At 40.2% G+C, this 22,919-nt stretch overlaps 1 protein-coding gene across 6 annotated transcripts in view; it reads right to left on the minus strand.

Moving 5' to 3' along the window:
- The window catches only part of TNRC6B (trinucleotide repeat containing adaptor 6B), a 230,511-nt gene that overhangs the window by 66,117 nt on the left and 141,475 nt on the right, over positions 1 to 22,919 (minus strand). For 5 of the 6 annotated variants that reach the window (XM_033117612.1, XM_033117608.1, XM_033117609.1 and 2 more), the window contains 2 exons: positions 6,535 to 6,622; positions 2,310 to 2,331 (listed from right to left, as the gene is read on the minus strand). In XM_033117612.1, coding sequence (XP_032973503.1) covers positions 2,310 to 2,331; positions 6,535 to 6,622 — 110 coding nt within the window. Of the gene's footprint in view, positions 1 to 12; positions 74 to 2,309; positions 2,332 to 6,534; positions 6,623 to 22,919 lie in introns of those variants that run through there. The other variant, XM_033117611.1, reaches the window with a different exon arrangement.

Here is a 22,919-nt window from a genome sequence, read left to right on the forward strand (position 1 = left end):
GACAAATCTTACTTCAGTCCTCGGTACAACCAGAGATTTGGCACCAACACAGTTTTCTTTTTTCTTATGGGGTCTGTTGGGGAAAGAGGGGAAGATTGAGGGTTAAGGGAAGATTGCCTGAGGAAGGCATCAACTTTCGGAAGAGGAATAGGACCCAGAAACATCAGTTGAGGGACGAGTAGAATGGGATTTAGAACTCCTAGGCAGGCTTTTGGAAACAAAAATGAAGGTGTGGCTATAGAAAGAAACCAAAAGTAGAAAGATCTGGGCCTCCCACTACTTCTGGTCTAACACACCCCAAGGATAATTTTTATTTTTACTCTCCATCTGCTTCCTGGTTCTAACAAGTAAATCCCTTTAGGAGACCCGAAACAGGCTCTCAGCTCAATTTAAGATTATTTTACTTTCGTTTTTTTTTTTTTTTTTTTTTTTTAGCGAGGGATTCCATCAGCGGGTATACTTTCGTTTTTGATGGGGGGGTTGGAGATGGGTGGTGTAGGGTGGGATGGGGGGAGTATGGGAACTGAGGCTGTATTCCATTTTTGGGGGTAGGTATGAGAAAGACCCTAACTAGAAGGAAAATGTGATAGTAAGTAGAAAATGAAGTTTGATTTTTAAGACTTTGGCAGAGGAAAAAGAAATGTGTTTCTGAGAACAAACCTGGTACTAAAAAGAAAAAGATAAATCTGAGAAAGAATTCCTAATGTGTCTGTTTTCCAACAGAAACACCACCTACCATACAGAGCAGCTCGTTCCTACGGCCCAGCTGGTACCTGGCTTCATGAGTTGTGACCAGGCCTAAGAACCTAACCATCACGTCCCAGCAGCCACAGGGCCTGGATTTTTCAGGAAAATGCCAATTTTCTCACCTGTTGTACCCATCAATCATCAAAAAGTCCTATAAATATAAATGCTTGTGTGTTCCAATCCTTTCCTAGACAGTATGTTGGTTTAGAAAATATGAACATTGTACCACTACCAGTAACTCAATTTCTACGGTAAAGTGTAATGTATATTTCAAACAAGTAATTTACGAAGATACTCTCAAAATAAAGCCTACTGTGTGGGCTGAGAACTGGTTGAAAGTACAAGGAAAGAACACTATGCTGTTTAATTAATTAAGATAATTATGACAAAGAATGGCTTCTTTCAGTTTATTTTATAAACCACTACAAAGTCCCAGACTACATTTTCCTTTGACATGCCTTTTGATTAGAAATATATTACAGCCATGTCCAGTCATCTGAGAATTTGTTTTCCATAACTAAATTTCCTAAGAAACTAGCACTGTCTCTCTTAGTCTTCCCACATTGTGTGACATGCTTTGATCTGGGAGCCCAACAGAGAAAATAAAACTATGAAAAACCCAGTCATTAGAGGGCCTCCCATCAAGCCCCGTCCTCCCCTAAGTTATCAGTCACAGCTGATTCTCTGCATCCAGGTAAATGGTTCTCAGCCTGGGTCAAGTACTGGGGTTACCTGCGGAGCTTCTCAAAATACATCTGCTAGGGTTTTGATCTGAGACCAGGAAGGTTTAGGAGGAGACCCAGGCTTGTGTATTTTGACAATTCTATGTAAATTATTCTAATGCACACACTGGCTGAGAAGCACATATTTAAGTGGGCAAGGATAGGAGCTAGAACATTGGTCTCAAGGAATTAAGACTTGAGGAATTTAAGGGAAACTGACCAAAAGTATGACCATCACCAGACAAGACTGAATAATCAAAAGTTAACGGAAGAGAAAGAACGGAAAATATGTAAACCATTAGGTTGAAAGTGACCCGAGGGACATCTGCTTGGTTTTACAACACATTACAATTTCGTAACAGTTAAAATGCATTATCTTTTTAAAAAAGTGTGTTCTAGGCTCTAGCTCAGAAGACAGTGTGACCATCCTAGATATAATCATTTCAGACTCAATACATGTCATAGACCACGATGGTTAACAACCCTCTGCGGTTCCCATCTGTAAGTGAGGGGCTAATGTTGATTTCTGTTATTGTTCTAAGAAAAGTTCTGAAAAGGTTCAGTTCAAAATCATGACCCATATACTTTGGAAACAAGGTATTATTTTTTTTCTAATCTCTTTCGCATCCTAAAAAATGTAAGGCCACTACAAACACTACTTAAGTACTTTTAATTTGTTATTACTGCTCTTTAGTGGCTGCAAACAACCAACCTTAATTACTCTACACCCACTCTCACTTATCAAGCAGATTGGAGGTTGAGTCAGCAAGGGTGTAAAACCTAAACACAAAAGGTTCTAATGACTTATAAAGGGAAAAAAACAAAACCCCAAAAACTTACCTTTGGTTTTTTGTTCCGTGACCTGAAAAATAAATGAACAGACATAAGTAAATGAGATATGCTTTCTAATTCGGTATTCTAAGATCACTTTAATTGTGATAACTCAAGCAATTTAAGCTATCAGACACACGGGCATAGTTCAACTCCAAAGAAGCTGGGAGTCAGTTCAGATTTCCTTCTAAAGTCAATGGCCATCATAACTTACATGACCATCATTATGAAGGATATTAAAAATTAAAACAAAAGGCATTCCACTTGCATTAAATGATGAGGTCCATGTTCCAGGAATGCTGTTTGCCATTTTGAGTGCCTCGACTAGAGAAAGCAAGTTGCTGTGGCCCAGAAACTAAATTAGTCATAGAGACAGAAAGAGTCCCCCATGAGTATGGACTCAAACACTTGACCTCACATCTAGAAAGCAAAAGCTCCAACAAGGTCCCATCATCAGAGGTATCAGAGGTCATGTCAGGAAAGCAGGATTCAGAACCAAGCCGTGCCACTTCCTGGCTGTGTGAGCTGAGTTTTCTATTTATCTGTTGAATGGAGATAATAATAGCATCTCCCTGCAAATGGTGGTTGTAAAGATTAAACAGATATCCTGTGCTCAATAAATGTTTGCTATTTTTATCAAAGTTTATAGCAAAAAATTGTAAATTGTGAACAAATAAAGACTGCTTCGTTAAAAGTATCTCCTTATATATGTAGCAACTAATACATCTATGCAAGTGATTAACCTAAAACGTTGGATAGGCTGAATATAATAATGGGTTTTGGGGGGGGTTGGAAATGATGATTAGGACCCACATGAAAAACTGGTTCTGGTATTAAGAGGAGAAAATAAATGACAGCACCTAATTAGTCATGCCTTATAATATTAATACAAAACCACAAAAGGTCACGCGCAAGAAAAACATCCAAAGATAATGCTCCAGAATTCCAATAGGGGTCATATTACATGATTGAGATCCTGGGTAATTTTGACCCCTTTCTCCCAGCTGTTAATCTTCCAAAGTATTTTTATATTGGTTCTCTGACTTTTATAATGAACATATTCATATAGAAAAGAGGAGGTTTGGTTATTTTTGACTGGTAACCATACTAAGTTACTGCTATGAGTGTTCAAAACACGCTCATCTTTGGAAGGTTATGTCCTGTAGCTAACCAGCCCATTTCACAATGGATTCCAGCACACCACTGCCAGACAATGAATCTGAATTAAAACAATCTACTTATGTGACCTCCTGGAGTGTTTCTTACATTCTTGCCTGAAAAGACAAGCTAATTCTACTGTATTGAATTCGTGGTAGACAGCTAAAATGAATGTGCTTCCCAGTACTAATTGTTACAGAGCTCAATTCAACTGTATAATTTTTGTATAACCCCATTTATCCAAGAATGAACTGATTTGTATCCACATACCAATCCCTTAAGGCAATTTACGGTTTATACCATTGTAAATATTTCTTAGAAGGCCATTTTGAAGATCGGTTATACAGGAAGTCAAAGCCTTCCCCAATTGCAAGCTACAAACCCAAATAATGTCAAATGTGTCTTATAATGTGGGTTCTGTGAAAAGAGCTGTCCTCCAGACGGTGAAAAGCTGGATGATCAAAGCATGTGTTCTGCCAACACTAAACAATGGTCCTTTAGCAGCACCAGCCTAATGAATGTTAATGGAATCCTTCTTTGACACCTCTCTCATGAACGGAAATCTAACAGTTTACTCAGTGATGGCTCCAGAAAGAGCAAACTGCCTCAGCCATTTAATACAATGGAAAAGGCTCATGCTTAATTTCTGCATGGAAATAATTTAATTTAGCTTGAAATGAAAGTCAATTCTTCAAGAAAATTATGCTGCCAGCACTCATTCTTAACCATTCACTTATTAAACAAACATTTTTGAGTGACTCTTATGTACCAGGCATTCACTCTCCTAGTTCCTGGAAATACAAATAGGAATAAAACCTTGAAAAACTTAGTCTAACGGGGGAAGACAGACGCAAAGAGATGATTAGAAAGCAATAGGCGAGGCAGCGAGAGGAGTGTGGAAACACTAGGAGATACCACACGTGTTTGCTAACGGACTGAATGACCGACCCCATAATAGAACCACCAGCACGTTCGACAGTTCTTTGCATCACAGCACATTTTATGCCTCCTAGCTGAGGTGTCATCTCTACAATAAAGTTGGAAACCACTAAGACAATCACAAGATGAGCTTTGTGTTCTCTCCTTAAAACTGCTAAATCGCAATTTCATTCTGAAATTTCACAATGGTTCAGTTTGACAAAACAATACCAATGGCCATGTGTTGGCATAGATCCTGTGTCAGCTGGTCCGGAACATTTTCGAACAAAACCAACGAATTTTTATTGCTCATCATTAACCATTTGAAGTTTTATTTATGATTTTCCTCTTTGCCCTAACTTCTTAACCAGTTCTTGATGCAGATACAAGCACACAGAGATCATCCAGCTGAATCCACTACCTTCTCTGCATAAATAATCCCAGTTCCCTCTTGATTAAACTCACTCCATCTTGAATTTTAATGCTTTTCCTATTAGTGGGACCCACAATCAAATTGACACTGTTGTCATCATTTCTAGATACTGATATTTTCAGGTGAAGAGAACGTCGTTATCTAAGTGAAGAACGAGGGCGGCCCATACATCTTCTAGTTGATTGTTCTATTGGGCATCTTCTTATTACCAGCCTTTGCCCAAGTTCCTCACTATCCAGCCTAGTAACCATCCATTCGTACAGTCCGCAAAATCCAATTTGTATACCAATTTAGTAGACGCCGTGTGAATGCTCTCAAGGAAAGAGAACCTTCACTGAGGTTCACTCTCCCGTCACCCCATTCAGAGGGTCAGCGTATGCAGGGCACAGGGCAATGCCCACACTATCCTGTAACTGGTGGAGCTGCTGCTGATTTGCAGCCTCCATGACGTGGACTGTGGCTGCACACCCAAAAGGAAGTATAAACAAAGCCTCTGGGTCATTACCTACCAACTTTAGTCAAACTCTTTACTGTCATTTTAGACAATTCGAACAAGCTCAGGTCACAAGCAACACATGAGAAGAAGGTACCGAGACAGCATGCAGACATGATGGTGAGCACACCACTATTAATAGAAATAGAAACACAATAAAAAGCAGACAACATCTTAAAAGAGCACAGCAGTCTATTATAGCACCAACCAATAATGAGTACTCATTTTTGTTAAGTCACGAAGAAAAGATAAATCACACTTCATAGGTTTCATGTGGCAGGGGTATATACAATCCAATTCAGAAAATATTTCCAGTATTGTTTTTAATGCTAGCACTCATAAGGGATCCAATGTCAATGATTCAGAAAAAGGAACGCTGGGCAACGCTCTAGTGAAGAACACTGGGAAAACGTGTCGTGTCCCTTTTATCTTGCATTGGCTTGTGTTCTACTGCCTTGAGTCCGTTCTAAATCTAGAGTTCCTGCTGAACCTTTTTAGCAGTTTCTGTCTCCCTAAACTTAGCTTCAATAACCTGGGACCATAGCAGGGACCCTCAAACCTGCCTCTCACAGTGGGGCCCTGCCTCCCAAGTGCTTCAGGGAGTGGTAACAGGAACTGGAATTAGATCCTTTTGCCTCCAAAAAAAGGGATCAGAGCCACCCTGCTGAGCCACAGCGCTAGTCAGTGGGGGCTTAAAAGAGTGGCCAGGTGGGGGAAATAAGCTCAGACAACGTCCAGGGCAGGGGGGCATGATGTGCAGCAAAGGGTGCAGGGCAGGGGGGTCCAACCACTCTCTGCTCCACAGACCTGTCGCACAAACACTTCAACTAAGACTTGACAGTTGACAGCTGTCAGCCCTACGTCTTTTTCTCTTTTAGCATCTTTTTCCCTAAGCAAATCCTTCAAAGCTGGGCAATGCTCTCTTCCACAGAGCACTAAGCAGGCCCACCAGGTCCTCTGCAAAGGAGGTTTCTTTCGAACTTTATCCAAAGGCAGGCTCATGTAAGAGACAATGCTGCAGGTGGACCAAAAGGAAAAGAGCAGGGAAAACTCCAGCAACTCTGTAGTTATTCTGTAAGCTTAAGAAAATGGAGACTAATTATGATACAAATAAGGAAATACGACAAGAGTTCAAGGATAGGTAACTGTCTTGCCTTTCCCAATACTGTTTACTGCTGTTTTCCTAACATCAGCTGCAGCATTATTTAACAGACTTAATTGATTAAACCCACCTTCTGAGTGGCTTCTTTTTTCTTTTTATCCTCTTTCTTCCTTTTCTTGTCTTCCATTAACTGTTCTTCCCTTTCTTGCTCCTTCTCTCTGTTAAAGTAATGTCACAGCAGAAGGTTAAACATCTGTACTCTAAGCAAATCAAATGCTTGTAGATGGTGTGCAAGGCAACATTTCATCTCTGTGACCGAGAGAACACAGTACTTTACTTAAACTACGAGGATGAAAAAAATTTGTCCTTTAGTTATCCCCTTATTTTGGTTTGTCACTCTTTTTGCAAAACATGACATTAAGTTTGACTTCAAAGAAGTCTTTCAGAGCGAGTTTTTATAGTATCTTCCTAAACGAACACGAAGACACACACACACCCACCCCATTAGCGTATTTCCACTTAGCAAAGAACCTGATGTGAATTTATGACAACATCCGGTTGGCTTCCAGCAATACTCCTCAGAATAACACAGAATATATTAATTCAATTACGGTACACAGGTATTTATCATAATTTAGGTATTTCCCATGATATCTTCATGGATGGTTAACATAATATTCTATGTTCTGTATCTTGTGTATTTAAGGCAGGTACTGAGTGTCCTAATATCCATGTATTTTTTATTGGGTGAGCTCACAGTTGCATCCTCCTGGCACACCTGAATTAGGACAATCAGGTTTTGCTCTCCTCGATTAAAATAAAAATGATGCGTAATAATAAACATTCTAGTTGACGAAATGTGCTGAATCTTAAGAAATTAAGATAATGTAATTTATACTTCATATTTAAAATGTAATATTTATTCTAATACATTACAGAATAAATTCCAATATATATTCTAACATAGATCTAGAAAGCTGCCAACTTTCACTGTATGTATTAGCTGGGAAAAACGCACAAGCAACCACTGGTGTCGCTTCAAAGCTGAAGGCAGGAGACCACAGACGCCACGCTTATTGAATTTCAGAACTAGAAGGAGAGGCGGCGATCTAGTTCCCAGGTCTCCAAAGTACTGTACAGATATTGCCTGCAGTATTTGTGATTTTAGGGGACCAACACATCAAATTCAGGGCTTCACAGAAATCACCAAAAAAATGCTTACGTTAAAAGTCAGTCAAGTTAAAGAAAAAAATTCCGTAAACATTTACAAATGTTTGGCAAAAATCACCAGATAGCTCCTGAAGGACTTGAGTTTGGGGAGTAGAAATCACTGAACTTATTATAAGAAGGAACTGAGGACCAACATGGAGGCGTGCTCTCATGAACAGGTAATTAACGCTTTACTTAACAGGAAACAAGAACTAAAGCAAAAAACCAAGAGTTTTCCCTACACGTCAAGTTTTCGGCGGCTCTGTCCACACTCACAAGCATAGGCTTTTCTCATTGTGTACTTCTGCGCATGAACACACAAAAGTCTAATGTGCGCAATTCATACTCTACATGAAAACTTTAAAAATACAGTCACGAAAGAGGTTTTACTGGAACGTCCTTCGGTTTAGAGCTGGGTTTCTTTGGAGTCAGATTATGTGTACCCCAGTCTCAGCGTGGAGCACTTGGTGGAAATCCACTTGCAGCCATGCGTAACTTTAAGAAAATGGATTTACAAAAATTGGCAAGATGGATGCTGCCATCGAAGGCAGGACGACCCCAGAGCCTGTTACGTTTGGCTACTGGAGCCTCTTGCTTCCTCTGGCTAAAGTGGAAGGAGAAGACGGTGCTCCTCGTGACCCAGTTACTGTAACTTGGCTTCCATATTTTAAAGTGCCACTGACTACAGGAAAAGAGCAACCACGGTCAGAGTATCTCCTATTTAATATTTGATGCTTTAAAAAGCATTAAGTAGCAGTTTTTCTAAGTCTATTCTAAAATGGAAAGCTAATTTTAAAAATGCAATGTGAAAAAAAAGCAGTGAGTCTTTAATAAGACACATTCTTAAAAAACAACTAACCTTTTCAAATATTTTTTCCTATAAACAGGTAATTCAGGGAAAGAGACTGAAATTCAGGTTCACTACAAGCAGGTTTGTTTCCAAAACAAATATTTTCCAAAGCTATCCAGGAGACAGGCTGTGCTTTCACCCTGATCTTTTACTGTGTATACTGGTAGAATTGAGTCTTCTCTTTCAATTTCACTTCCTGAGGGAGAATTTATTTTCCCAAAGCAAACCTGACTTAAAAACCTGCCATTCACTTAATAGTGGATCAGATAGTGTGGGGTTCACCTCCTAATTCAGTTGTGCTCTCTCATCGTTTGGGAGCTTTAAAATATCCCTGTGTTGAGTCAGACCCTAAGTGGGGTGAAGAGGGAGGGCACCCATCTAGGTGGTGGTGATGCAAGACTGATTACTACAGGGGGACTGATCAATAAATATATGAAGGGTGATGATAGTGGTTTTTCACTGTCGAAAAAGGAGTTACCCAATAAAGAGAGAAAACTCAAAAGAATCCCGTGGTGTTGGATCACAATTAGTTACTGGCATGACTCATGGTTTCTAATAGACTAGAAGCTACCTTCCCGTTCATCACTTAGCTGTCTCGGTTATCAGTTCCACGGTGCTTGTGTCCAAGCAATCCTTATTTTACTTCCTAACGACCCCAAAGCGCCAGAGTAGTGATGCTGGCAATTTGGATATGCCAAAGACAAGTGGTAAAATGCTTCCTGTAAGCGAAAAGGTGTGTATAGGAAAAAACATAGTATATACAAGGTTCAGTACTATCCATGGTTTTGGGCATCCACTGGGGTCTTGGGACATATCCCTTGCACATAGGGGGGACTGCTGTACACACACACAGACACACACACACACACACACACACTTCCTAGCTCTGTTACTAAGAGGGCTTAGGAACAAACAGCAATGAACACTTCTAGCCCCCAGACTGTGGCTTCTAAATACCATTCTTCACTAAAAAAATCCAGAGTTCTTTGGAAAAAGAGCTAATCTGGGGGCCAGGGTAAGGAAAACACAAGGTGAGCCTGGAATGCTTGTTTGCCAAGAAGCAAGGAAATGTTCAACAAATGACAGGACATGTCAAACAGTCACAGAGGCCAGTCTGAAGGGGCTCCTAAAAGCTAAATCTGCGATGATATGAGCATAAAAATAACGACAGTGACAGATTATAAGCCACTGTATAAAACAGGAAAACACTAGTCTATCATGATAGAAATAAGTAAATGAATGAATTTAAAACGGAAAATTCACATAGTTTTAAAGTGCCTCCCCATTAAAAAAAACCTTATTAACTAGAAAAGAGAAAAGCTTGGCAGACACCACCTTCATCAACTAATTTACGTGAACATCATCAGCAATGGGACAAGTGACATTTTGACTTACTTGAACATCACCACGAGAAAACAGACAATCCCAAATTAAGAAGTATTTTATAAAAATAACTAGTATGCAATCTTCAAAAGTTTCAAGGTCACAAATGTGAAGGAGATGGGGGAACTGTTCTAAACAAAAGGAGACTAAAGAGACACAACAACTAAATGCAAAGTGTAGTCCATTTGCTACAAAGGCCACAACAGGGCAAATGTGAAACCCTGAGTAGGGGCTGAAGAGTAATTGGTAGTAATACATTAGTTAATTGTTGTTGTTGTTGGCTGTGTGTGGCTACGCAGAAGGATGTTCTTGTTTTTTAGAAATACACTAAAGTATAGGGCAAGGGTTGCAGGTGATGGGACACTGGGTCAGCAACTTATTCATAAATGATTCAGGAGAGAAGTGTGTGTTTTTAAATTGTACTTGCAACTTTTCTTTAAGTACAAGATTGTTTCCCTCCCCTCAAAAAAAAAAAGAAAATCCAAAAACCAAACATCAACAAAACCATCACCCAGACAGCATCCCGGATCAATGATATAGGAATCTCTGGAGATTTTTTAAAAGCAATCCCCTACCCCCTAACCCAAGTGGTCCTATCATGTAGCTAGGACTGAGAACCAAGCACGGCTCTACATTCTTGTGTTTAAGCCTAAACTTGAAAACATTTTCTATTTAAACCTCAAAAATACAACCTCCCATACAGCAATCAAATACAATAAATAACTGTTTCTAAGTCTGAAGTCAGGAGAAATCATTCATATTCTCTCCCATCTCTAAATCCATAGCTAGATGCAAATGCAAACACTGCAATCTGTAATAAATCTAGAATGGTAAAAAGCCAAAACTACTCTTAAGCATGTCTAAAGTCAAGACAACACACAGTGTTTTCTTTTTTTTCAAATAATCCTTAGTTCCAAGATGTATAGGTGATGTGTTTCCTGAGCAAGGCAGTCCTTGAATGACAGAGGACATATCCAACATTCACCTGAGCTGAGGCAAAGCAAGACTTGTGCTCCGCACGCACATTCAGAACACTGAGGAGCAGGTATGCTGACGTCCTACAAGCCTGCTACGCCACACGCCCGAAGCCTCAAAGGTCCGAGACTATGCAGGTGAGGAAAGAGCCGTACTAGCTAGATGGCCTCTCCCTAGAGCTGACATCAAGGCCACTTACAGCGCAGCTCCTATGTCCACATTTTCCCTCATCCGTTATGCATACCTGACATAAACACCTTCCTCCTTCCTTTCTGTTGCCAGTCACACCTTACCCTGTTGTCAGGTCCTGGCTCAACATCCATCTGCTTGAAGGAAACCTCCCCCAACAACCCCAGTTCCTAAGAGACTCGCTCTCCTTCCTACACCCCACACCCCTGGCCCTGCCTCTTGCCTGGCCCTCCGAGTCCGAGGCAGGTGCTGGCTGTCACTGGCAGCGTCAGAGCACACGAACTGCCTTTTCTGTCATGTGGCTCTTTGACCAGGACTCTGGGAAGCAGAGACTGGTCGGGGAGCTCCCATGTTTCACTTCCCCTCTACCAGGATGCCGAGGAGCTGGGCTGTTTATTGGGAACATAACATGAGCCAGGCCGCAGAAACAAAACCCAGGCTCAGCTTTCAGAGGGGGGCTCACACTGCAGCACCGGAGACAGGCAGCAACCACACAAGACACTCAACAAAGTCATGTACAAAACGTGTATTTCAAGTGGCAACAAGTGCCCCAAAGAAGACGGGATGGAGAAGGACAGAAAAGAGGGCACCATCTTCCATGCAATGGTGGAAGAGGCTTCTCTGATAAGGAAGCCCCACTGATGCAAGGGGCTTGTCTGGGAGAGAGCATTCCAGACAAATGTAAAGGACTGAGACTGGTGTGTGAAGGAATAAGGGAGGAGGTGGTAGAAAGGGTCAGACAGGTAGAGGGAACTCTCCTCACTGTGCTTTTCAAATTAACCAATTAACCGGGACACATCTTCTGACAACTGAATAAGGAACCAAACTGGGACTGGTGCTTGTGCACGCACGCGCACACACACACAATCTTTTCTCAGCTCCAATCGAAGCCCATGTCTCCCCTCAGGTGTCAACGTTTCAAGAGCTCCTGCTTCTGTCCTCACAGGGGCTGGCTTGCCTCCCTCAGAGCCCCCACCACGTGGTCGGACAGTGAGCCGAGTGTATTTGCATTTGGTATGGATGAAGCATCTGAACACATCCTTCTAAGCACATGTACTGAGCACAGACACGAGGAACACAGCAGGCCCTCCATGTAAATGTTCCGGAAATGCACGGTTACAGCGAGTGGCACTTCTCTATCCGTCCCAGGGAACAAGTGTTCAAAAGAAAAGCCTCAAAACGACTCATTAAATCACTTCACAAGCAAACACTGAGTTACTGCCATGCGCCAGGCACGGATCTCAGCACTGGGATATAACAGCGGGTGAAAGAGACAGTCCCTGCCCTCAGGGAGTTGACATTCTAGACGGGAGACAGACAAACAAAACAAACACAACAGACCAGGAAATCATTACAAATGCCACGAAGAAAATAAAGCTGAGAAAGGGAAGAGAGTGACCACGAGGAAAGGGACAGGGAAGAGGGTGGTGTACGTTACACAAGCTGTTTACCAAAGGCCTCCCTGAGCTGTGCGCATCTGAGCAGAGACCTAAATGAAGAAAACGAGCTGGGAAATGAGTGGCTGGCTGTTCAGGTGGAAGGAATAATAAGTACAAGGCTCCAGAGATGGAAAAGTGCTTGGTGTGAACTGGGGCTTTCCTTTTTTGGGGGGTGGAGAGCAGTGGTATACTCCCCCCCCCACCTCCCTCCATAGCAAACGCCTTACACCCTTCAGAGTTTTCTGCACTTACTTTGTAATAGTCCTCATGCCAAAAGAACTGAACAACTTATCTCTTAAAAGCTCCCCTTCTGTCTCATTCATTCATTATTTCAGTGCGTAGATGCCACACTCTGTGCTGGAGGCCGAGATTCAGCAGCAAACAAGAGGAAGTGCTGCCTGCCCTCTTGGAGCTCATAGTTTAACTTTTTAAATGGCTGTATCTCGCCACACGACATGGACAACAGCTTCAAGGCAGGAACCTCCATTCTTCCTGCTCTGCCCTCCATCTTTACCAGCACTTTGGGGTACTGTGAGGACAGCCTGCACCTTTGTTGTTTGGAAAGTGCCAGAATCTTGAATATGTGAATTCATGGCTTGTGATAATCCAGGTAAGACAGCAACTTCTTTCCATACACTAGAATCATGACCAGTGATTCTTGAATTCATGGGCCTAACTAAGCCCTTCATGCCTCAAACACCAAGTGGAGGCAGCGCTGACACTTTCTCACTAGAAAGCAGTAATCACCAATATGTTGACTGGAGTGAAAAGATTATAAGAACCTCAAATTCAGTTAGACCGCCAGGGCTCATCTTGACAGGAAAATGCCTCCAGAAGTAAAGGGCATCCTTCTTTTCTTTAAGGTGCGGCTTTTCTATCACAGCCGCAAAACCTACCGCTGATTGGTCAGTAAGTGTGGTGGCACCTTTGGTCCCAGTTCCTAAGCAACTCCACACAACTGTGGCAGACAGACCTGAACAGACACAACTGATCCATCCAACATGTGAAACACGCCAGGATCACCAACACAGTAAAAGAACACATTACTAATACATCAACAACTCAGACGGATCTCCAGGCAGCTATGCTAAGTAGCAAAAGCCAGCCAATCCCAAAGGGTACATACCGTATGATCACGTTTATATGACATTTCTGAAATGACAGATGGTTGTCAGGGGTTGTGTGTGTGCGGGGGGAGGTGGGGTGAGGCAGGTGTGGCAGAAAGCAAGGACGATACTGCTAATCCTTGAGGTGATGGAACTGTTCTGTTATTTTGACAGTAGTGGCAGATACATGAAACTACATGTGATAAAAATGTATAGAACTAAACACACATGCACAAATAAGTACAAGTAAAACTGAGGCAATCTAAATAGAATCGGTGAGTTGTATTGACATCAGTGTCTTGGCTGTAACATGATACTACAGTTCTTCAAGAAGATACCACTGGCGGAAACTGGGTAAAGGGCACATGGATTCTCTATTGTGTTATTTCTTACAACTGCACGGGAATCTACAATTAGCTTAATAAAAATTTTAATTTAAAATGAAAGTCTCCAACATGGATTCATCCTTTAGTCGTCTGTTTAAATTTTTTCAAGAACTTCTACTTTAAAAATCTTTTTAAGTAGCTCTTTGTAAAAGTCACATAAGAGTGAAAAAGAATTTTAGAAATTGTGTAGTCCTGACACTCACAGAAATGTACTTCCAGAAATATTCCAGAATCTACACTTCACCCTAACACGTTCAAACTGTTATAGTTTGATCAATCAAGATTCCTTTTTTTACGTACCTTAGATATAAGATCAATGTGATACCACAGGGGTATTTAACATGTTTCTCTACCACATAATTCATAATATAATTCGTTTACTGAAACTTTCAGTGAGGTAACAGAAATAGGAGCTATTATTTGACTTGGTGGAGGACACGTGCTTCAGCTCAGTCAACTCCAATTCCAAGCCCCTCCCGGTCTATTTCCCAGGCTCCTTTATAACCAGAGATTGAGATGTGATTTATGTTCCACCAATAAGCTGCACTCGTGTGTGACTTTAACAGGGTACTGACAGGTGCAGGGCGTCCACCCTCTCAGGGAGCATGGCAGAGGAGACGTAGTCCTGGAAGAGACACCGTAAAAGCGGTTTCCTGTATGTATACAGGAAGCGGAAAAAGCTCCTGTGGGGCCCCCAGTTCCGTGGTGTGGTTCCCAACGACCTGTGAGATGGCATCACCATTTACCAGACCCCTGGCACAATGAGAGTGCATTCTACTGTCTGCACACTGAGAAATCAGTCCAACACAGATTTATATAAGGTTTCCAAAGCACATGTAATACATGTGACTTGTACAGACATTTATTTCCTTAAAATACAATTGGTAATCTCGACAATTTATAAAACAGTACTAAAATAACTAGACATTAAACCATTAACAATCACAACCAATTAAGGATTAATGCTATCACACATATATTTGGGGTAAGGAAAATTAACAAAAGGAATACAATAAAAAGAATTAAGTGTTTGAAGTACCCATTTAGAGTGTTTTTAATTAAAAATGCAAAAAAGATAGCATGTTGGAATATATCCATTCAGGCAGAGGAAATTACATAGTAGGGTATACCAAATAAATGTGTTGCATTTGTTCTTAACATTTTTTCATTTGCTGGATCTGACTGAGGGAATTTAATGGGATGCTAATGTAATTTGCACATGATATTAAATTAGTAGACAAGGCCAAATAGCACTGAGGCATAAAAATCATTCTAACACTGAGTGGCTCATAGGAAGAAAAATTTAACACAGCTCCTACAAATGGGTTATCTTCCTACCTGAAGTTGTATAAAGCAATGCTTCTCATATTTTAATCACACTGAAATGCAGATTCTTACTTAAGCGTGGGCTGGGACCTACAATTTTCTATTACTAATAAGCTGCTGATCACTGGCCTTTACCTTGAATAGCATAGGTATAATGCACTTCGTTGTTTCTTTCCAAAAAAATATGTAATTGTTGTCATTTCTCCAAAGATAAATAACGTCATTAATATCACGCTTATGCCTTGTTATTCCCATCTATGTTTCAGTGCCAAATTACAATGTAATCTTTACAAAGATACATTAAAAGTGAATTCAATGACTCATGTAGGACCAAATATGCATGAAATGCCATTTAAATGATGACATTAGGAGTAGCTAAAATCAAATCTGTACATGCAAAGAAAAATAAAATCTGCATGAACAGCCAATGTAAAGCATCAACAGTCCAAGGGTACCATCACCTGCGTGCAGATGTCAGAGATGTCAAGCATGTGAAACAATGCAGGTTCCAGAATCAATGAAATATGTCAGTAAGACTTTTGCACACATAGCCTCTGACTCTAAGCTTCCCATGAATTTCCCACTTTCCGTATTTTGAAGCAAAGGCAAGGAATAGGCTTATTTCGCATTACTCAAACCAAATACAGTAAGATAAAATATTTAAAAAGAACTTGATTTCACTTGCAAAATTCCATGTGGCATAACCAATGACTTGGAGGATTTTTCCCTTGCAAGGAATTTCAGGGTTAGAATGGTGCGTGAGGAACATCTAATTTGAAACCACTCTTCTTATGCTTTATACTCTTGCCAGGCAGTGCAGCAACAAAGGAAACCTCCAGACTTTCTATCGTAGCGCTGCTGTGTAGGGAGTTCTTTATATTGCCTTGGACACTGTCTCCTCATAGCTTCCACCCACTGCTACTAGGCCTTCCTTTAAAGACAGCAAAGAACAAGTCTTCTAAATATTTGCAGTCATCTATCATGCATCGCTGAGGCATTCTCAGCTCTGACAAACATTCCACATGTGATCTGGTTTTCTAACCCCTCATCACTGGAATCATTATCCCCTAAACGTGTTCCAGTTTCTCTACACTCATCCAATTACCAGACAAGGCAGTACCACATACGGTAGGTCTGCCACTTCCTTGTCCCACTTCCTTGTACCACTGCCCATACTGTCAAAGAGCTCATCTGCCTTCTTGGAAATCACATCTTCCTGAGTTACAGCCATCTAACACCCCTATTTTTCACAGTACCTCTAAGTCAGTTCTCCATGACCAAATGCAAGATATTATATATATATCTCTCTCTATTAATGCCCTTTGGGCCAGACTATCAATCTGGTATCACTACCTCCTATAGTCTTCCCTGCATTATACGGAAAGGCCTGGAACTACATTTCCCAGAATCCCACTCTCCATTTATTCTAGGTTAGACATTGCTAAAGAGAGGCGCCCACTTGAGAGTTGGAAGGCAGAAAAGAAGTCAATAATCTTTGAAAACAGTTGCAAGCAGACATATAGGCATTAGCAGATAGGACTTCCCACTTTTACAGTAGCTTCAGATGGATTAAAGCCATAATGGAGCTCGACAGCTGAGATCACTACTTTCCTGGGAACCTGGCACTCTTATTTCTTCAACAACAGTGGCCTCACTGAACTTTTTCTCCCAGACTTTCTAATGGTTGTGTGAATTAATTCCCTATAGTAAAACTTTTCCTTCTTGAAAAAAATTAATAGATTCTACAAAAAAAGCTATGAGAATAAATGACTTTATTTAGCAAGGTTGTAGGATACAAGACCACATATAAAATCAAATCTACCATGTTTCCCTAAAAATAAGACCTACCCTGAAAATAAGCCCCAATCAAGATAGTCAGCCAGACGGACGCATTTAGTACGTTATGACGATGTTCCAAAAGAAGATGACATGACTGTATTTGAATAAATGTAGATTGTTGTACATGAAAAACTAAGACATCCCCTGAAAATACGCCCTAATGCGTCTTTTGGAGCAAAAATTAATATAAGACCCGGTCTTATTTTCTGGGAAACACAGTATGTACTAGCAACAAACAACGCGAAACTGAAAAAAAGTTTAAATCCTATTTACAGTAGCATCAAAACTTATAAAATACTCAGGGACAAATCTGACAAAAAATGCAATCCCCACACACTGAAAACTATAAAAAACTACTGAGAGAAAAATTTAAAAGCCTAAATAAGTTGAAAGATATACTGTATTTATGGACTGGAAAATTCAATATTGTTAACATGTCAATTATCCCCAAATTAATTTATAGATTCAAAACTATCCTATGAAAATCCCAACATGACTTTATTTGTAGAAATTGACAAGCTCCTTTCAAAATTCTTAGGGACCCAGAATAGCCAACAACTTTTTAAAAAGAACCAAGTTGTAGGACTTACTCAACTTGACAGCCAGGCTAAGACACAGTAATTAATAAAGTGTGATACTGGCACCAAAATAGACAAAAAGTTCAGTGGGATAGAGTACCTTCCAGAAATAGACTGACGCAGGATGGACAACCGATTTTTGAAAAAGATGCAAAGGCAATTAGATGGAAAAAGGATAGTTTTTTCAACAAATGGTGCTGAACAACTGGATAGACATATGTAAAAGAAAGGAAAAAAAAAGAACCTCAATCCCTACTTTGCACTATATAAAAAATTAAATCAAAATGGATCATAGACCTAAAAATAAAACCTAAAACTAGAAGAAAACCGGAAAGATAACATATGTTTTCTTCTAGGAGAAAATCTTTGTGACCTTAGGTTAAAAAAATTATTTTAGATACAACACCAAAAACCACAATCCGTAAGAGAAAAAAACTGATAAATTTAACTCATCAAAACTAAGAACTTATGCTCTTTAAAAGATATTACAAGAATGAAAAAAGCCACAGACTGGGAGAAAATATTTGCAAATCACTTACCTAATTAAGAATTTGTGTCTAGATATACTGTATGAAGAACTCTCAAAACTCAATAGTAAGAAAACAAACAACCCAACTTTTAAGTGGTTAAAAGATTTGAACAGACACTTCACCAACGATATCCAGATAGCAAAGAAGCACAAAATCAGATGCTCAACATTATCAGTCATTAAGAAAAAAACAAATTAAAGCCACAATGAGATGCTATCACGTGCATACTTATTAGAATGTCCAAATATAAACACACCGACCATACCAAGTTTTGGCAACTGGAACTCTCATGGTGGGAGTGTAAAATGGTACAACCACTTTGGAAACGTTTGGCAGTTTCTTAAATTGAAACCTATGACCCCGCCACTCCAAGCCTAGGCATTTACCCTAGAGAAAAGAAAGCACACGTCCAATACAAAGACTTCTAAATGAATATTTATAGCAGTTTTATTTGTCATAGCTGAAAACTAGAAACTAAATTGTGCATCAGTAGGCGAATGGATAAACAAGTTGCAGTATACATACCATGAACTACTTAACTACGCAGCAATCAGAGGGACCGACTATTGATACACACGACTCGAAATAATTATGCGGAGTGAAAGAAACCAGACACAAGAACTGTATGTTCCATGTGTATAAGATTTTAGAAAACGCACACAAATCCACAGTGATACAAACCGGATCAGTGGTTTCCTGGGGGTTAGGGAGGGGCAGGGAAAGGTGGGAAGTACTGCCAAATGGACACAAAGAGACTTTGGGGGATAAAGGATGCATTCATTACCTTTTGTATACATAGTTCAAAATTTAGTGACTACTGAACACTTCACATATAAGCAGTTTATTAAACGTCAAAATACCTCAATATGGGACTAAAATAAAAAAGGAAAAGAAAGAGGGAAAAAAAATCTTTCCTACAAGGAATACCTCAAATGGCCCGTTTTCCTGACAGCCCTGACTGATACACCAGTACAAGTGAGATCTTTGTATCAGTTGAAATTTCACCCAGGGTGTGCACACTGCTCCCTAAGATGGCAAATCTTTAAATCGGAGCTTCTGCATGGATAACGTTCCTACAATGGGTGTCAAGTTTCATTTTTAAATGAGATGAAGCCGCCTGTAAAAGAAAACTTACGAAGTCAAGTGTCTGAATTTTTAGACCTTTACCTTTCTGCTTCATTACTCTAACACTCTGGGTCCCTGTAAACTATGGGCGTCTTTGTGGGATTTTCTCATGAAGTTTCATCCAATTAGTAACACCTATGTGGTGTGTTTCTATTGTAACCCTGAATCAAATCTGCTATTTTTCCAACCATCCTTGTGGTTTTGCTTGCCTTAAACTAAGTTTCTGTAAGCTCAAAGGACCCCTCAGGTCGTACTGCGCTAAGATCTGGGGAATAATCCTTAACGCCATCTCCCGTCTGACTCCCGAAAGTCGTTTCCCATACACTGCAATTAGTGTGCCAGGCTCCTAAGACAGCCTGAAATTAGGAGTAGGTTTATAAATATCCAAACGGGCTACGGAACAGCAGCACGATGAGGAACAACCACATACTCTAATATTTATATCCTGGAACCACTAAAACTATGTTTAAACCTTAGGGGCCAGAAAAACCCACAAAAGCCAGGGAAGCACTCTCCCCTTAGCATACAATAGCAAAGACAATGAAAAGAAATGAGGTAGAGGAGTCTAAGCCAGGGCTTTAGAAGTCACTACAGAATAGTCATGAAATATGGTTCTGCAGCAGAAAAGAAAATGTTCATCAATTAGAACCCACAGTTGTGAAGCACATGTTATGCAGAAGAACTGACAACGTATTAATGGTACATAGTAGGGCTGCTTTCGTTCTCATGTTGTTTCTTCCCCTTTTCTACCTGCTTCCATGCATGGTCCGATGCAATTATTAAAAGAAAAAATAATAATAAGTGACATTTGCAATCACTTAAGATTGTTAGCAATTCAACCAAAATTACGGTAAGTGGAAACTCCACTAAAAGGCAATTTTTTTTTTTAAAAAAAAGGCAATTTTAGAGCAATTAAAGGAGGGCATGTGACTGTAAGGGTATATAGTACCAAGTGCAATGCAGAGTCACTCAGTGGCTAGGACACCAAAAATGCCTGAAGCGCTTTCCACATGTCTATCCACACACACCAGGGCCACCTCTTAGAAGAGGCTGATTCGGAAGCCTTGGTCGGAGGTTCAGACTCCTGTATATGTACTTCCAATGGAGAAATATGGAAGTGCGGGGAGGTCTGTTGCCCACCAACACAGAGGAAGGGAGTTGGGAAATGTGTGCCCTCAACTGGGAACAGTTACCACCAGGCTCTGGACCCTTCTCTCTCACTGACCAAACCACTTTCTCTCTTGGGACTACACTTGCACACATAAGAAATGGGGCTAAATAATGTGCAGGGGAATCCATAAAAGCATTACTTACATCTAAGGAATAAAAAAAGAAGAGAATTCAAACAATATTTCATTTGGCTCTCCTCTGACCATGGGTAAGGCTGATGTATGAAGCACGCTGACAGAGAAGCAGGCAAAGCCAGAAGGGTATTGTCATAGGAAAGGGATTTTTGCACACCTTTTGAGATCTGTGCCGTAAGAAAAACACAGCATTTTATGTGAGAAATTAAACGGCAGAGATTTGGACTTTCAGAGATCACGCAGTATCGACCGCAAACAATGTGTGAGACAGGCAGTGTGTAAGCTTCCTGATTACACTGCCTCACTACCATTTTATTAAGTTTGTGCCTGTTATTCTAATTCTGGAAACCCTCGGAGAAAGGGTGCTATTTATTTGTGACACTTATCTTGGTATTGAAAAAATCAGCGAGAAGGAAATCAACTCTGAATTCAGCATTCCACAGGTGACAGTCGTACCCTACTTCTCAATGGTTTTAATCTGTGCTCTATTTTCGGGATAGTAAAAATGGAAAGTCATGTTCTTGTGTGCCAGCAGTCATTTAAATTTAGCAAGCTGAATGATAATAATTGAATTACTCTGAGGGAAATGTATATTTCTGAAAGATAAGCATGTTTAATGTTAATAAGTAACCAGCTACACAATAAAGCTAACTCATGAACTTACATGACCCAATTCTTCAACTAAAATTATACACCAATGAGAAAATGACTCAAAATTTAAAATATTATTTATATACAGCCTGTTGGTAACAGCTAAGCCAACACATACTGTGTTTAACTCTTTAGGATCAGAAATAGGGTGCCTAACTCCATTTAAGATGATATTCAAGTCTCTATATACAGTTTTGTACTTAATTTATATTTATGTAACTTGAGGAAAATTTTGAGAATGAGTGACAATTGCAATCTTTAATAAATAATCTCAGTAATTGCTGTGTAAATATCATGTTTTTCTGAGAATACTTGTTTGTCTTAAACAAGTTATCAAGAACTCTTTCTGGGCAGCCAGATGGCTCAGCTGGTTAGAGCGCGAGCTCTTAACAACAAGGTTGCCGGTTCAATTCCCACATAGGATGGTGGGCTATGCCCCCTGCAACTAAAGATTGAAAACGAACAACGTCTGGACTTGGAGCTGAGCGGCCCTGGAGAAACATCCTGTTCCCCAAAGAGAAGATCTTTTCCCCTCTTCTAGTTAAGAATTATGCTATCTATACATCATTTGAGTCTAGGGACTCTCTTCACAAAGGTATGCAGTGTTTATGTATTTCTTTGTGTTTCAGGATCCTCAGTTTCCAACATCTCCTTCAAGGTTCTTTTGATTCCACCTCCCACAATCCCATACCCACGCACTGTCAATTACAACAAGCAGAGAGCCCTCTACCAAAGTCACCACCACGTTTCCCCGAAAATAAGACCTAGCTGGACCATCAGTTCTAATGCGTCTTTTGGAGCAAAAATTAATATAAGATCCGGTCTCATTTTACTATAATACAAGATCCAGTCTTATATAATATAATACTGGGTCTTATATTAACTTTTTGCTCCAAAGAATGCATTAGAACTGATGGTTCGGCTAGGTCCTATTTTTGGGGAAAACGGTAAAGAGAAAACACACAGGCTGTGAAGTCTGACAGTTTTAAGATCAAATTGTATGTATCTTCCGTCCAGACACTAATTGTAGGAATGTGGACAAACTATCTGGCCTCTAAGTCAGTTTCCGTATCTATAAAATGGGGGATATAGATACAGAAACGTGTGGATTAGAGATAATGGCTGGGGATAATGAGAGGTAGAAATAATGAGAGACCGAGATAATTAGAGAGAACAATACCCAGCCCAGTTGGATACTTGTTGCTGTTGTTGTTGCTGCTGCTGCGTCTGGCAGCACAGTCCCCTCCTTCTCCACATCGAGCACCTATTATGCATAAGACACAGAGAAGGAGCCTGGGTAATACAGAAAGGTATGAAGCGCACACCATTCTTGAGAAGACACTCAAGAACCACCACGACTTTCTCTCGATAAAATTGGATCCATACATCACACTTTACATGCAAATAAACTCCAGATGGAGGAAAGATTTAAATGCCAAAGAAGGGAGGGAGTGAGGGATGAATTAAAGCACTTAAAGAAACTGGCTAATTTTCCTTTCCATAATTGTAGAGTGAACGAAGATAAACTCAGAACCCACAAGCAAATGACTGCTATATCTGTATAAAGTACAGATATATAAAAACTTTAAAACAATTGTCATGATAAAACCCACCAAGGAGCAAAA

The sequence above is a fragment of the Rhinolophus ferrumequinum genome, chromosome 10, assembly GCF_004115265.2.
Source record: "Rhinolophus ferrumequinum isolate MPI-CBG mRhiFer1 chromosome 10, mRhiFer1_v1.p, whole genome shotgun sequence".
In the NCBI taxonomy this organism is placed as follows: domain Eukaryota; kingdom Metazoa; phylum Chordata; class Mammalia; order Chiroptera; family Rhinolophidae; genus Rhinolophus; species Rhinolophus ferrumequinum.